At 31.0% G+C, this 17,606-nt stretch overlaps 1 protein-coding gene across 1 annotated transcript in view; it reads right to left on the bottom strand.

The window, feature by feature from the left end:
- The window catches only part of LOC107446156 (GTP-binding protein RAD-like), a 29,366-nt gene extending 12,653 nt beyond the window's left edge, over positions 1-16,713 (bottom strand). Inside the window, exons 1-2 of the mRNA XM_071181720.1 lie at positions 16,134-16,713; positions 13,365-13,735 (exon numbers count right to left, since the gene is read on the bottom strand). Of these exons, the coding sequence (XP_071037821.1) occupies positions 13,365-13,735; positions 16,134-16,555 (793 nt within the window). The 5' untranslated portion in view covers positions 16,556-16,713. The remainder of the gene's footprint in view (positions 1-13,364; positions 13,736-16,133) is intronic.
- Between the last annotated feature and the right edge of the window lie 893 nt (positions 16,714-17,606).

The following is a 17,606-nucleotide window of genomic DNA, read 5'->3' as shown; positions in this document are numbered from 1 at the left end:
TGAAAAATTAAATTATGATACCCTTGAAAATAATTTTTGTTATTTATTTACAAGTTATTTACAACTGTCTTTTTATTAATCAGGTGCATTAAGCGTAAAATAAATTATTTTTTACTAAAGGAAATGTTAAATTTAAAGATTTTAAATGGATTCTTAAAAGAGTTAAAAGAATTTAAGCTGGTCAAGTTGGAAATATAAGAACTTTCAATAAAACAGCATCGAAGTGTGAAATAAAATTTTTAAATATGACCGTTAATTAATTTCAGAATACTTTTCGTAATTCATTTCTTTTTTTTGTTTTAATTATTCCTTAGTTTATTAATTTTTAATCTTTGAAAAGACATTTTATCTACTATTCGTGGTACAGATCACTGGTTAAAGATGCTTCTTTAGAACCTTTACAGCCAGATTTACCTTCCATTTTCAATGAGGTCTTTGCAGAGTGCAAAAAAATGTTTATGGACCTCTGGAGGGTTCCTCCTCCGCATAATTGGTATTTCAGAAAACGACCTGGAAGTGCCTTGCTTTTTGGGGGACCTAGAAGCCAGAAGACTTGTTTGTCTCGCTTTGCAAGTGGTCACTTGGGGTGTCTCTCGTATGTTCAGGGGCAAAAGACTTTTGGACTTTGTACTAAATGTAAGACTGCTCAGGCTTCACCCGAGCATATTCTGAACTGCATCGATTTTAAGATCGACGAGGTTTTTTCAAAACCTCATCTGTTTTTAGACTTTCTGGACATTTTTGGACTTATGGAATTGGTCTAATTAGGATGGACCTCTTGGGGATTAGAAACAACATCTACTATTCGTGCTTATTCTCTAATTGTTAAGACCCATTGTTTCAGACCAATATTTGTCAAAACATATTCTAATAATAAAGTACCAATTTTTGATTAGCACAAATGTACTGTTTCTGACCAGTGTTTTTGACCACATATTGATGAAACATAGTCTCCATTATCATAGGGTACTATACTCGGGGCAAAACTAACCATAAAGCATTATTTATACTATTTGTTATAAACCGCCATAAAAGAATAATTAGCATTAATATTGTTTAAAATTTCATTTGAAAAAGATGATTAGATAGAGCTATCTATTTTTTTCAATTTCTACTCTTAGTTCACACTCTTCCTATATCTTGTTCAAATTTTCAATCGTTAATAAAATACTTTTTATTCATCCACTCAAATTCAAATAAAAAATTTTGAACTTCTAGTGGAGGACTCTTGATGTTAATACAGTCTTTTCAAATATTTATTCATTAATTAAATAGGAAAGAAAGAAAAACTAAATGGAATTTTCTGATTGGTTAAGTGTTAGTCATTGTTTTAAATTGTACTATAAGCGATTCAATTTTTATATTTAATTATTTCATATTCAGATAAAACTTAATAAAGAACATTACGTGGTAGCACGTGTATTCCACGTCACCAAATTCATACTTTTATAGTTATCTGATACCACGCAGTTAATACAGTTTTTTCAAATATTAATTCATTAATAAAGTTTAATTAATTTTAGTTTTATATGGGTAAAAATAATGTAATTATTTAATAAAGAGTAATTAAAATAAATTTTTTCTATGTTGACCTTAGTAGGAATTGACTTTAATTTTTTTATTTACTTGTTTTTAAATATATTGTTATAATTAAAAACAATAATTATAGCAATAATTATTGTTATAATTATTGTTATAATTATGTTTAAATATATTGTTTTTAAAAGCTTCTAAATAAGTTTAACGTCTTCAACTGAAAATTACGAAGTCATTTAAACTGTTAAATAATGAAACGGTATATTTACGGAAAGAATTTATTTAAAATAACTAAGTAATTTTCTATCACACAATTTTCATTTTTAATCAATCTTCCTTTAACGAATTTAATGTTTATTTCAAATAACTTTCTATTTAATGAGACGGAAATTTTACTGGCATTAAAAGTATTTAGATATTGGTTATGATTTATTATGAACAAATATAAACAGCATTCAGTATAAAATGTTTGATGTTTTTTTAATCTGTTTAAACTCTGTAAAAATTAATGATCGATGACTTCGTTTCATAAAAATATATTGCCGTTTTATGGGGAAATGATTTTGAAATGTTTTTTTTTTTCAGACTTTAAAGTCATTAAAACAGATTTTTATGTAGAAAAGTTCCAATATTTAAGATATGCGCTTCAAAGTAAACTTGATTTTATAGTAAGTTGACTTAAAGATTTATTTAATCGAATAGAAAAACTAGAGAGTATGCAAATTTCTTCTCTATCTAAAGTTTATCAGGGAATAACAAAATTATTAAAGACATTATTTAATGGAATGGAAAAACTAGAAAGTGTAAAAATTTCTTACCTCACTAAAATTTATCAGTGAATAACAAAATTATTAAGATATTATTTAATATCAGTTAATTGAATAGAAAAACTAGAGAGTGTGCTAATTTTTTGTCTCACTAAGATTTATCAGTGATTAAAATAATTACTAAAGGTATTATTTAATATTATTCAATTGAATAAAAAAACTAAAAAGTATGCAAATTTCTTGTCTCACTAAGATTTATCTGTGAATAAAAAAATTATTAAAGTTATTATTTAATATTATTTAACTGAATAGAAAAACTAGAGAGTATACAAATTTCTTGTCTCACCTTGATTTAGCAGTGAATACCAAAATTACTAAAGTCATTATTTAATATTATTTAATTGGATAGAAAAGCTAGACTACAAATTCCGTGCCTCTCTATTGTTTATCAGTGAATAACAAAATTATCAAAGATATTATTTAATATTAATTATGGAATAGAAAAACTAAAGTGTATACAAATTTCTTGTCTCACCTTGATTTAGCAGTGAATAACAAAATTACTAAAGATATTATTTAATATTATTTAATTGGATAGAAAAGCTAGACTACAAATTCCGTGCCTCTCTAATGTTTATCAGTGAATAACAAAATTATCAAAGATATTATTTAATATTAATTATGGAATAGAAAAGCTAAAGAGTACACAAGATCCTTGTCTCACTGAGGTTTATCAGTGAATACCAAAATTACTAAAGTTATTATTTAATATTATTTAATTGGATAGAAAAGCTAGACTACAAATTCTGTGCCTCTCTAATGTTTATCAGTGAATAACAAAATTATCAAAGATATTATTTAATATTAATTATGGAATAGAAAAACTAAATAGTATACAAGATCCTTGTCTCACTGAGGTTTATCAGTGAGTAACAAAATTACTAAAGTTATTATTTAATATTATTTAATTGGATAGAAAAGCTAGGCTACAAATTCCGTGCCTCTCTAATGTTTATCAGGGAATAACAAAATTATCAAAGACATTATTTAATATTAATTATGGAATAGAAAAACTAAAGAGTATACAAGATCCTTGTATACTGAGGTTTATCAGTGAGTAACAAAATTACTAAAGTTATTATTTAATATTATTTAATTGGATAGAAAATCTAGACTACAAATTCCGTGCCTGTCTAATGTTTATCAGTGAATAACAAAATTATCAAAGATATTATTTAATATTAATTATGGTATAGAAAAACTAAAGAGTATACAAGATCCTTGTCTCACTGAGGTTTATCAGTGAATAACAAAATCACTAAAGATATTATTTAATTGAATAGAAAAACTGGAGAGTATGCAAATTCCTTATCTCACTAAGATTTGTGAGTGAGTAACAAAATTAATAAAGATATTTAATATTATTTAATTGAAGAGAAAAACTAGAGAGTATATAAATTTCTTGTCTCACTAAAGTTCATTGGTGAATAACAAAATTAATAAAGATGACTATAAAATAACAAAAGATATATATTATTCCAGAGTAAGAAATGACTAAACATATCACTTATCTGCTATGCATTGTATACAATGCCAAATGACAAACTGGTAAAGTATGTGAATGTTTCATAGTTTGAAACATTTTTAATACTTTTATTAAAAAATATGAAATATGAATATTTCATAATTTTGATCACTGGTCTAGTGGTTTCTGTACAGGACTACGGGACCAGTCGTTGTGGGTTCGAATCCCACCGTAAGCAGGGATGTAACTTCTTTTCTCTATATATGTGTTCAGTGCCTTTTCTTCTGTGTGATTGTAGCCTACCCTATAAACTGGTTTGTGGTTATATGACGTGGGTGATGCTGCTCCACTTAGCCACAGGTGCCTACAGGTTAACGACAAGAGAGTAGCAATTATGGCATTTCTGAGGTGTATATATATATATACAGGGTCTTTATAATTAAAGTTCCACTTTGAAATGGCTATAAAAATAAAACTACCCGACCAAATGCCATCAAACTTGGTAAATGTCTATAAGAGGTTATGGAATTTTAGTTCTCGCAAAAAAAAGAAAAAAAAGCTCAAAAATTCACCACTAGTGGTGAATGGCGCTGTATGCAATAAGGTTAAACGAAATAGCAGGTGCAACAGATAACAAACCTGTGGCTTGAAATTTTGCCATCATTTTCCGTAAACCTTGCTGTGTCATTGGACCTCGGCGTTTTCCTCTTACAGTACGGAACTTTTGTAAAGCCCTCCGTTCATTGCTGTCGCATTCATAGTAACATTTCACGAGTAAAGCACGGTCTTGCATNGCATTAGTATTAGTTGATAGTAAACTCTTGGTGCTACGAGTAAAAATTCACATTTTCTTTCTTTTTAAGGAAGAAGGGCCTAACATTTTACAACCATCATGTATTTTCTATAATAGCTGGATAAACAGAAATATCCTGGCAAGGATGCGTATGTCATTATCCGGCATACGCTTGCCTTATGTTTCCCACACTGATGATTTTTTTAGATAAAGGATCATTGTCCGGTATATCCTTATACTGACAGTTTTAAACATTAAGGGTATTGATTGGGATACTCAACGTTGTTGTTGGATATTATTGTTAACAACCAGATAAATCATTACATTAAAGTAAAATTTGTTTCGTTTTTTAATAAGAAATTATTTATTTTATAAATGAATGCTATTTTCCTTGATAATCAAAAAGTTAAAAATTGGAGAAACATGATTTAACTATTAACATCTATTCACATTTTGCAATAACGTATCTAGGAAACGCAACAAATTTTCCTACTTTAATATTTTCATTAGTATAAATTCACATTTTACAATAGCGATTCCAGTAAATGGACGCACACTCTCACAAATTTAATCTCAGCAATTTTTCAACGGTTTATCTAAGATTTGTTTTCGTTATAAAAAGTGCTTTCAACATTCATAAATTTTAACTAGATTTGTGAAAGATGATGAAAATCCTGATGCCGATGTTCAATATCTCGACAATAACCTATAGTTTAAAAATAAATAAAATGTAGGACTGAAATATAAATGCCAAGGTTGCTGCATTCATCCCCAGAAAACCATATAATTTATTCTCAAGAAATTTCAAAATTAGTTAAAGAAAATTCGTCAGCAGATATTTCTGTTATTTATGGGAAAAAACATTTAAACTATGTTCTCAAAATGACCACCATTTACATTACATATTAGAGAACAAAATTAACTACCCTCCATCCAAATATTTTGAGGGAAATAATCTGAGACACAGGATGACCTAAAATTTTACTGCTCCCTGGCAGTCACAAGATCAGCCTCTGTCCTTTATGTTGACACCTTTATTTTCGACTCATGATTGCTTCATCTCTTTACCGATAGTTTCTTATCTTTACCGAGAGTTCCGTCTCTTTACCGAGAGTTCCGTCTCCTTACTGACTGAGAATTCCACCTATTTGCTGTGAGCTCCATCTCTTTGCTGTGAAATTCATCTCTTTACTAAAAGCTCATCTCGTGAGTGGTCCATCTCTTTACTGAGAGTTCCATCTCTTTACTGAAAACTCATCTCGTGATTGCTGCATTTCTTTACTGAGAGTTCCATATCTGTGCTGAAAGCTCCTTATCCTTTTTGAAAGCTCATTTCGTGATTGCTCCTTCTCTTTACTGAGTGTTCCCTCTCTTTGTTAAGTTCCTTCTCCTTACTGAGAGTTCCCTCTCTTTACTGAGAGTTCCATCTCCTTACTGAGAGTTCCATCTCCTTACTGAGAGTTCCATCTCTTTGCGGAGTGTTCCATCTCTTTACGGAGTGTTCCCTCTCTTTACCAAGACTTCCCTCTCTTTACCGAGACTTCCCTCTCTTTACCGAGACTTCCCTCTCTTTACCGAGACTTCCCTCTCTTTACCGAGACTTCCCTCTCTTTACCGAGACTTCCCTCTCTTTACCGAGACTTCCCTCTCTTTACCGAGACTTCCCTCTCTTTACCGAGACTTCCCTCTCTTTACCGAGACTTCCCTCTCTTTACCGAGACTTCCCTCTCTTTACCGAGACTTCCCTCTCTTTACCGAGACTTCCCTCTCNATCAAACCAAAATATTTTACTAGTTAAATTTAGTAGGAATAACACGATCTGTGACGTAGGCTATAGTATACCCAATTCAGAAAACCATATAATTTAAAAATTTGTTGAAGAAAATTCATCAACAGATATCACTGTTATTTATGAGAAAAGCAATTAAACTATGTCCTCAAAATGACCACCATTTACAGTATATATTAGAGAACAAAATTAACAGCCGTCCATCCAAATATTTTGAGAGAAATAATCTGAGACACAGAATTATCTAAAATATTACTACTCTCTGGCAGTCACAAGATCAGCATTTATGTTGGCACCTTCACTTTCAACTCATGATTGCTTCATCTCTTTACCGATAATTACTTCTCTTTATCGAGAGTTCCGTCTCTTTACCGAGAGTTCCGTCGCTTTACCGAGAGTTCCGTCTCTTTTCTGAGAGTTCCGTCTCTTTACCGAGAGTTCCGTCTCTTTACCGAGAGTTCCGTCTCTTTACCGAGAGTTCCCTCTCTTTACCGAGTGTTCCATCTCTTGACAGAGAGCTCAATCTCTTCACGAACACTGTGACTAATTTTGAAACTTGGTAAAAATGCGTCTCGCTAACGGTCCTTTCTGCTTCCTTTCGTTTTTTAATAATTAATTATTTAAAATTTTCGGAAATTTTTGGGGTAAACTGCATTAAATTAGTAAGATTAAAATGCAATGATTTTTTTTTGTTTCTCAGAAATATAAATTCATTCTAAAACCATTCAAATTAAAAGCATTTAATTAATACATTTGCTTCGTCGTCTGCATTGTGCCTTGAAGTTACGCTCAACTTACAGGTAAGGTGATAAGTTTAAAACAAAAGAAGTTTAGATTATCTGTATTTCCCTCTGGATGTTAACTTTCGAGAATTTTTAATTAAAATGCATTTCAAGTGCGCGAAAACAATCGTTTAGAAATTTAACCGTCTCTGTAGTTTCATTTCTGCTCATTCAAACATCTCGACATTTTTAGTGCCATTAATTTTTATTTCGAGAAATTCTAACTTTCGTCGTCGCGAATAAATGAAGAAAAATTCAAACTGGTTTGAATCTGTTGGTGTGGAGAATAATCAGTGGGTGTAAAATGAAAAAGATTTCACGGACCCTTGTGGTTTAATAGGCACATTTTCATTTAAATTCTTTTAATCAAATCAATATTTAAATAGAATGGATAACTTAAATGTAAATGTAAAGCCTAATACTTATTTCGCAGAAGTTAAATTTCCCTGCTGTGTTCTAGTTTATAAAATACTTAACTTTTATGTGACTTGGGACGTAAAGAAACATAACTTATGTAAACTAATAGTCAAATGTTTATTTTTCATTAACTTATTTTTATTCGTATAGCTTTTTAATTAAAAAAAGTTAAAGCAACGTAAAAAGCGCACGAATAAATGAAATACTTGTATTAATTAAGTGTTATAAAAATACTTGTATTAATTAAGCTCCTTTTTCATTGTAAAAAACAGAAATGACTGGCTGGCTCTAAATTACGTTAAGTTTCAAATTCAGCGTCGAAATAGAGAAAATACTGATTACTGTCAAAATATCTTCTGTGTTGAAAATGCAGAAAGTGAGTGAATGTTGAATGCACAAAATATATGAATGGTTAAAAAACACCTCCGAAAGTGTCGTCATTTAGCCTCGATGTTGAAACATATGAATTGTGGTTAAACATCCTACTTTAGTGCCGAAATACAAGAAAGACTGAATGGTGTCAAAACGCAGAAAATGATTAAATGGTTACGAAACACCTTTGAAAGTGCCGTCATTTAGCCTCGAGGTTGAAACATATTATTGGTGGTGAAACATCCTACTTTAGTGTCGAAACACAGAAACGACTGAATGGTGTCGAAACGCAGAAAATAAATAAATGGTTACGACATACCTTTGAAAGTGCCGTCATTTAGCCTCGAGGTTGAAACATATTATTGGTGGTGAAACATTCTACTTTAGTGTCGAAACACAGAAACGACTGAACGGCGTCGGAACGCAGAAAATGAATAAATGGTTACGAAACACCTTTGGAAGTGCCGTCATTTAGCCTCGAGGTTGAAACATAGTATTGGTGGTGAAACATCCTACTTTAGTGTCGAAACACAGAAACGACTGAACGGCGTCAGAACGCAGAAAATGAATAAATGGTTACGAAACACCTTTGGAAGTGCCGTCATTTAGCCTCGAGGTTGAAACATATTATTGGTGGTGAAACATCCTACTTTAGTGTCGAAACACAGAAACGACTGAATGGTGTCGAAACGCAGAAAATGAATAAATGGTTACGAAACACCTTTGAAAGTGCCGTCATTTAGCCTCGAGGTTGAAACATATTATTGGTGGTGAAACATCCTACTTTAGTGTCGAAACACAGAAACGACTGAATGGTGTCGAAACGCAGAAAATGAATAAATGGTTACGAAACACCTTTGAAATTGCCGTCATTTAGCCTCGAGGTTAAAGCATATCATTGGTGGTGAAACATCCTTCTTTAGTGTAGTAACATGGAAACGATTAAATGGCGCAGATAATGAATAGTGTTGAAACGCCTTCTTCAGCGTCGAAACGCAGAAAATGAGTAAATGGTGTAAATTACTTTCTTCACGCATTCATTCAAACGGGAAAAAAAGACTAAACGCTGTCAAATAAACTTCTTCAGTGTTATTATTTAAGGTTACAACGCAGAATGATGACACTGAAAAAAAAATGCTTTTTTATCCTTATTATACTACCAAAACGGTCAGATACCTGTTTACATGACATATTTGTGCTCCATTGACTTTGTTTTAACTTCAGTTATATACAGTTCAAAGTAAAGACTGCTTTATTTAGAAATAATTTAATTCTTTCTCAAACAAATTAATTTTATAAATTCATTTATAATTATACTAAAAAACTATATTGCTTCATCATTTCCATAACTCATAATAATTATTAGCTTAATATTTAATAACATAATTAATAATTAACAATATAACATAATAAGATAGCACTATAACAATAACATAATTAATAATTAACTCATAATAATAAATTATTAATATTCACGTTTTGTAGGAAATAAGTAGAGTTGGTTTAAAATTTCGAGTATTTTTAAATTTCGGGCAACTTTCTGTTTTAAAAACCTTATCTACAAATTTTATTAAGCAAATTTAGTATAACGTAAAATATATAAATCCCAAAGGTTTTATATGATTGAGGAAATCTTTTAAATGCTTTTTTTTCATTCAATGTTTACTGTTTTAATAATTCCAATCGGGTTTTAAAATGCACTTTTTGAAATAAAATTACAAAAACGAAAACTTTGCTGATTTTTTATTGCACAAAATAATTTTTAATGAAGTGTCCTCTTAGGACGCGAATAAATTTCTACAGAATTCTAAAAGAAAGAAAAGGATCCTCTTCGTTTGTTCAATATGGATAAAAGAAAATTTATTCAATATAGTTAGAAAAAAGTACTTATGCGTTAACAAGAAACAAATAACAAGCAATCGAAAAGAGGTAACATAAAGACTTTTTCTTAATTTTGTTATTTTGTTTTCTTTTTTATTTAATTCTTTTCATTAAAAGCACGAATGATGAAAAGAAACGGGAAAATGTGCTTCTTTACGTAAGTGTCGTTTTTTCTCATAATTGTTTACCCACTAGATAATGAAACAAAACAAGTTTTTTTTTTTCATTTACTTGTGCATTTTTACTATTATTTTTCATTGTTCTTGCTTGAGAAACTAAGCATATTATTGGAAAAAGAATTAGAAAATTTTTTCAATGCCAAGTGAATATGGATATTATTATCATTATTGTTTTCATTATTTCGTAAGAATTAAGAAAACAATTCTTACTTATATCAATAATATATTAACTCAACATTTCCGAATTGAATTTCTAACCTTAATAATTTCGTGTACAGTGCGCCAAAAAAAAAACCACCATCCTGAATGACTTTTGATCAAATAATCGGATTTTCTCGTTCTTGGACTCTATCTTAATAGTTTAGGAAGTGACCTCAAATATGCTAATTAATTAGTGCAGACGATATTTTAAGTTGCGAAATTAGACACAAAAATGTACTTTCTCTGAATAAGCATATCTTTTTTTGATATATACGGATTTCTAACCCCCAAAATATGGGGGGTAGCAGCAATCTGGGAAACATCGTCCAAATAATTTGGTCAGGAAAGCTGTCCCTAAGTTTGGACCCTTTATATTTAATTTTACTTTTCGTTTATTTCTGCATATCTGGAGCTTTTTGGGCAAAATGAAAAAATTTTGCACACAATTATAAATTTCGTTTTCCGAAACTATTCCCCCTGTTTGATTATAATTTTGTATTTTGTCATATAAAATTACATTCCTTATAATGATGCAAGAAATTGTTTAGTTTGACTAAAAACATTTAACGAGTTTTCATAGTGACCAAAATTAAATAAAAATTTATAAAATAAGTCTGAGCATGAAATTTTTGTAGCGACCAAAGGAATATGATTGGGACAGATGATTTCCAATTTTAATGGGACAAATTATGTTCCAATAAAATAGGAAGCTAAATGTGTTAAAGCTAATCTGTGTAATAAAATAAAATATTAGAGCCTTTTAAATTGAATAATTTTTAATATTGATTTTATTTATTGCCTGGAAACCAAAATTATCACGAAGCAATTACAAATATGGGCCGGCGGCGTGCTTGAATATAAATGGATAAGTAGCAATTGATTTCAATTGTATTTATTTTTTCTAACAATAGTTATTATTTTTATTCAAAGCTAGTAAAACAATAAAATGAAAAATAATTAAGCTTGTGACGTGGACAATTAATTATTAAAGAATTAAGTCATATTGCTGCGGTGTTTAATATAACTTAAAATCAGCATTTAACGCTTTTGAGCATAAACTGAACCGTATTTTCTTCAAACAATTTCTTGCTACACAACAAAAAGCATTGAAGGAGTGCAAAGTTTCAGTTAAGTTAGACTTGTTTCAAAACATAATGAAATTCAAAATCGTCATTTAATATTTTTGATTACAATCGGAATTGTATTCTTCTTTAAAGGTTTGTCGCTACATGAGAAAAAGTATGGAAAGAATGCAAAATTTGAGTTAAAATAGACTGGTTTTAAACATAAGAAACTTAAAATCTTCATTTAATATTTTTGATTAAAATCGAAATTTTATTCCTTTTTAAAAGTTTGTAGATGAAGAAAAAACGTATGAACGTAGACTTGTTTTAAACATAAAGAAACTTAAAATCGTCATTTAATATTTTTGATTAAAATCGAAATTTTATTCATTTTTAAAAGTTTGTAGATGAAGAAAAAACGTATGAACCTAGACTTGTTTTTAACATAAAGAAACTTAAAATCGTCATTTATATTTTTAATTAAAATCAAAATTTTATTCCTTTTTAAAAGTTTGTTGATGAGGAAAAGACGTATGAACGTAGACTTGTTTTTAACATAAAGAAACTTAAAATCGCCATTTATATTTTTAATTAAAATCGAAATTTTATTCCTTTTTAAAAGTTTGTAGATGAGGAAAAGACGTATGACCGTAGACTTGTTTTTAACATAAAGAATGTTTTAAACATTCAATATTTTGATCATAATCGGAATTGTGTTTTTCATAACGAGTTTGCAGTCACATAAGAAATTAGAGCTTATGCAAAATTACAGTTGAACACGGCTTCCTTATATTGCATTTTCAATCAATGTTCTCTGGAATACTGATATTGACCCGAAACTGCTACTATGTCCTCCTTGATTAAAGGGCGGGTAGATATTTCACCGAAATGACTCCTGTAATGGAGATAACTATTTGCTGGGGTAACAAGTCCATTATCTACTGGATCGAAATCACTGGAACGGTGTGTTGTTGGCGAAATTACACACTTACTTCGACAGTTAATTCCGAAATGTTTTAGTACAAAAAAAAATTTGTTTTGGAATTGGAAGATCATTGATAGCAAAAACTATTTACGATAGGTTCAGTAGTGAAAATAACGTAATGATCCCAAATAAATAAGTTGACTGTTTTATTAAATAATACCTTTCGCTCTGGAATAACTTACATTTAGAGTTGAGAGTATAAGTAATATATACTGGATATATACTGTTATACGGGAATAAACAATGTTATGAGCACAAATTAATTGACTATCCCGTGAAGAAATATCCTTATGATAAAGTAAATAAGATAGAAAACAACGTAGTGAGCAAAAACAATTGCCAGTAAAAATTGCAGAAAAAAATTCGTTCGATGAAAATATGCCTTTTACTGTGTTTAATGACATGGTAAGCAACGTAATGAATTCAAAGAAAATGAATTCACTGTTCAATAAAAAATTACCTTTGTGCTCTAATAAATAACATAGAAAAAATTGCGCAATAAACACAAACGAAATTGTTGACTATGTTACGAAAAAATTACCTTTATGACGGAATAAATTACGTATTGAACATAAATGAAAATAGTTAACTGTTTTATGAAAAAGTACTTTTGTGCTGGAATTAATAACGTAGAAAAGACTACGCATCTAGCACAAATGAAAATAGTTGACTGTTATACGAAAAAACTACTTTTGCGCTGGAATAAATAACGTAGAAAAAACTACGCATCCAACACAAAGAAAAATAGTTGACTGCTTTACGAAAGAATTACTTTTGTGCTGGAATAAATGACGTAGAAAAATTACTTTTGTGCTGGAGTAAATAACGTAGAGAAATTACGTAACGAACGCAAATGAAAATAATTGACTGTTATACGAAAAAATTACTTTTGTGCTGGAATAAATGACGTAAAAAATTACTTTTGTGCTGGAATAAGTAACGTAGAAAAAACTAAGCATCGAACACAAATGAAAATAGTTGACTGTTATACGAAGAAATTACTTTTGTGCTGGAATAAATAACGTAAAAAAGGCTTTTAAAAAAATAAGAAACTTATATCAAATTGGGCTCACCGTGCGTTTCATAAGCATTCATGTATTCTGAGTTCATAAATTGGTCAATGAGGGCACTCTTCCCAACACCATTGGAACCAAGGATCTGGACTTTGGATGAAGGTCCTCTTCCCTGTCCTCCGGATGAGTAGGATGTTGCGTTTGAAGCACATGAGGTGTTGTTACCCGCTGTCATGCTGGAACCTGTAGAGGCCACGCTGTTATTACTTCTGGACCTTTGACGAATGAAATCTCCTCGGTTGACGATGGCTCCTTTAGCATTGATGCTGAAGCTTCGTAACAAGTAGTATTCGTCATCCTCTTCGTCCCCTGGTTCATGAATAGGTGGACTTGGAGTAGTAAGGTTACTGCTGTTGTAGATTACTTTAGACCTGTAAGAGAATAATTTCTTCAATTCATGAAATCAGAAATAAGCTAAAAAATGAGACCTGATGGTTTCTAAGATAACAAAGTTAGCTAAGTGATCTATATATTTATGTATAACACAACGTTAACTAAAAGATCAATATACAGGGTCGTTTAATGCAGTACTCTGTACTGAATCACCTAGCTTATAACCACAGGAGAGGCTTGGTCTCTAATCTCATTGCACGTCGGTAGGGATACTAACCAAATATAAACTGCCTGTTTACGTGCTTTAAAAACCAAGTACATATCTAAATAACCATCTAAATCTAGTAATACATCGAAAATATCTTAATTTTATGTTACCTAATTGCAAGTGTCGAAAATTTCCTCTACGTAAGCAAATACATAACTGTCTTATAGTAGTTTATTGATTTTGATATGGAAGCCTAGTTAAAATTTTAATATGGAAGTCAGTTAATTTCAACGAAATTACGAACTAACATCAAATTTTACTTCTCAGAAATTTGAGTAATATTTAGCCATACCACTAAATCATAAGACTTTAAGCTCATTCTATTTCGCCCTACAAACAACTAAATATTAAAGAAAGTGTTAATTTCTTAAATAAAACTAAAAATGTGTCCATCTAAAGCACATTTGCAATTAAATGTTCTAACTAATTGAATTAAGGCATTGTTAACTATTACTTTATTTGTATTTATTATTTAAAACTGTTATGCAATTTACCTTACGCATATACATTTTTGTATTTGTTTGCTAGCCAAATAATATATATATATATATATAATATTATTCCTTAAAAAATGTAAATGTAGTTTAACTATATTTCAGTATCGTTAGAAAAACAGCATTAAATGTGGGGAAAATTCTATTCAAATTAGTCTTTAATTTCAAAACAAATCAATATTTTTTCCATCTTTCACTATTTTTATAGGCATTCTAGTTTTGGCATAAAACATGATCCAAAGAATCCTCAACTATTCACGAAGTTTTCTAAAAAGTGGGAAACTTATCTTCAAACGTTCTTTTGAAAAAGTTTGACAATACCATCTATAAGCAACAAAAGGATTTTCTTTAAGAATATCTTCTATAAAGCATTATCTCGAATTGCGCTCTTACATTAATATTAATATATTCTCCTGGTAAAAATTGGGAAATTATTTGAAAGTGTTTGATTATAAGAAAGATGTTTAATGTATTTTATGATAATATATACTTTTCTGCAACACGTTTAATAGCAGCCTTTTGCTTACAATATAAAATGAAATAGCGAAATAATTTCTTTCGTCTGTTAGACTGCCAGAAAATAATAAATCTTTTGCATTTTTTAGTAAAGTATTCGCAATCTGCCGTCAGCACAGATAATACGTTCATAAACTTTTTATTTATTATAAACTGATTCGATATTTCAGTCATTTGTCAATTTTCTCATTCACCCATTTATTAGTTTTTAAATTCACTGATTCACCTATTTATTGTTTCCTCATTCTCTGATTCACCCATTTATTTAATTGCTTATTCACTGATACACCCATTTACTGTTTTGCTTATTCACGTATTTACTGTTTTTATAACCATCGTTGAATAGCTGACCCAATGTTTTAGTTACTACTAATGTTCAACTCCTTTGTTTTGAATTCGATCCAGAAGACAAGGAAACCCCTGGATCAAATATTAGGAGAAATTTGACTTCGTGGAGGGCCTTTTGGTGGAACTAATCAGCAATTGCGTTACAAGGAAAGGAAAGCCACGAAAATCTCCCACGGTTATCCCGACGACAAGAGTATTCTAATTCATGATCCGCCTACCACTGGGGATATTTTTCGTCAGCACTGTGGTTGGTGAGAACCAGGTGCAGAATTTGTATCAACCAGCCATCTCTGGGATTCGAACCCGGTTCACCTCATTGGGAGGAGAACGTCTGAGTCACCTCGGCTCCCTATTTACTGTTTTGCTTCTTCTCTAATTCACCCATTTACTGATTCGCTCATGATTCACATATTCACTGCTTCACCATTCACTGATATATTCCACCGCCGACTGCTTCGCTCATTCACTGAAGCTTTTTTTCTCCCGCATTGCTAAATATCATTTAAAAGAATGGTTGCGCACTATTCAGATCATGTTTATAAAACTCTAAACAATGTCTGCCTTTGAAGATATCGCTCGTTAAATGAGGACGTATGTCATTCTGAGGACGTATGTATGTCATCGCTCGTTAAATGAGGACTGCGTCATTCTGTTGAAGTATGTAGACGAGATCGTCCACATACTTCAACAGAATGACACAGGCTTATAAACATATAAAAAATTCGTATTAAAAGGAGTTTTTTATTGATTATTTTGAGTGTTCTTTTTGCTGTATTTATCTAACTGGCTGCAAATGAACAAAGCACTTACCTCATTCTGCGACGAGCTAAGTAGTAGCTGGCACTATCTGATGGCATGGTGGATCCCCTGGGACGAAATCCTGTAGCAGTCACTGTAACTCCCAGTTCTTCACACTGCATTTGGTGTGGAGTGGGCCTCTTCATATTTCTGAAAGACAACGATCTGTTGTGATGCGGACTTGCAGCTTGAGGTCTACGAGCTGGACTGCTCAAACTGCAATCACCTGATGAGGAAGACGTGTCAGTAGCATAGCTTCTGACTGCAGAGTCTGATGACGGGGAAGCAGCGCCTCTTCTGTGGGGTATGTTGGCACTAGACGTCCTCCAATTGCTGCGAGGGGACTTAGAATCAGACTTTGGGTCTGCTGTGAGGTCTGGAGTGCTCCTTTGCAGATGGCTGGAATGCCTGTTGTGCGATCGATGTCGAAACATGTTTGTTATTTGTGCAGCCCGGAATTGGGATTTACTTCAATGAAACTATTATACTCTTCTTTAGGTAGGATATGATAATCTAGTTCGTTAAATCTGGCTCTGATATGAGTTTCACAAAAGATGATTTGGATTGCTGTTGTGGTCTGGATATTGCAACCAAAAACAATCCTCTGGGTCTGGATATGAGGTCCAGTGTGTTTCACAAAAGATGATTTGGATTGCTGTTGTGATCTGGATATTGCAGCAAAAGAAAACAATATTCTGGATCTGGATATGAGTTCTAGTGTGTTTCACAGAAGATGGTTTGGATTGCTGTTGTGGTCTAGATATTACATAACAGTCTTTGGTAGAGTTCATGAAAAAGTAGAGATCGAGTGAAATAGCATGTTTAGTTAGTTTCTTTATATAGGTTGAATGTAGCCTAAAAATGCTGTATCTGGTCTGACTTGGAATAGATGTCGAAAAATATTGAAAAAATTTGTTTTTGAAGAAATCCAGAATTGCAAAAGTATGGGAAAATATAATATTTTGAATGAAGGATTGTAACTTTAAATATATTGCATACTCTAATTAATACACTTAGTTCTGGATGTATAAAGCACTTATTTCTTTAGATAGGGCTATATGAAATGATTTTTTCTTCTAATACGATGTATCAATTTTATTGATCAATTTTAAGATTTGACGTTCTTCATCCACGAAAGTTAAAATGCCAATGTCAACTAAAATACTTATTTTCTTATGCAGGATATATGAATTTGTTGAATAAAATACTATGGCGTGCTTCACTGAATGTGGTTTGAATGCTTCTTTTAAGACAGATGACGAATTCTATTCAGATTTTTTGTGGATTTTTTGAATGTCCAGAATCTTTAGGCGGAAGTTAAAATAGTATACTTTGCTTCTTTTGTATAAAAGATATGTGAATCTGATATATAATGTTTAGTTTTGCTAGAGCAGGAGTCAAAATGGTCACTGAGCATGAGTTGAAATAGTATATTCTACTTATTTCTTTCATACAAGGTGTGTGAATCGTATGTATAAAGTTCGG

The sequence above is a fragment of the Parasteatoda tepidariorum genome, chromosome 6 (genome assembly GCF_043381705.1).
Source record: "Parasteatoda tepidariorum isolate YZ-2023 chromosome 6, CAS_Ptep_4.0, whole genome shotgun sequence".
Classification (NCBI taxonomy): Eukaryota; Metazoa; Arthropoda; class Arachnida; order Araneae; family Theridiidae; genus Parasteatoda; species Parasteatoda tepidariorum.
Note: the sequence above shows the minus strand (reverse complement) of the source record. Positions and strands in the feature narration are given on the sequence as shown.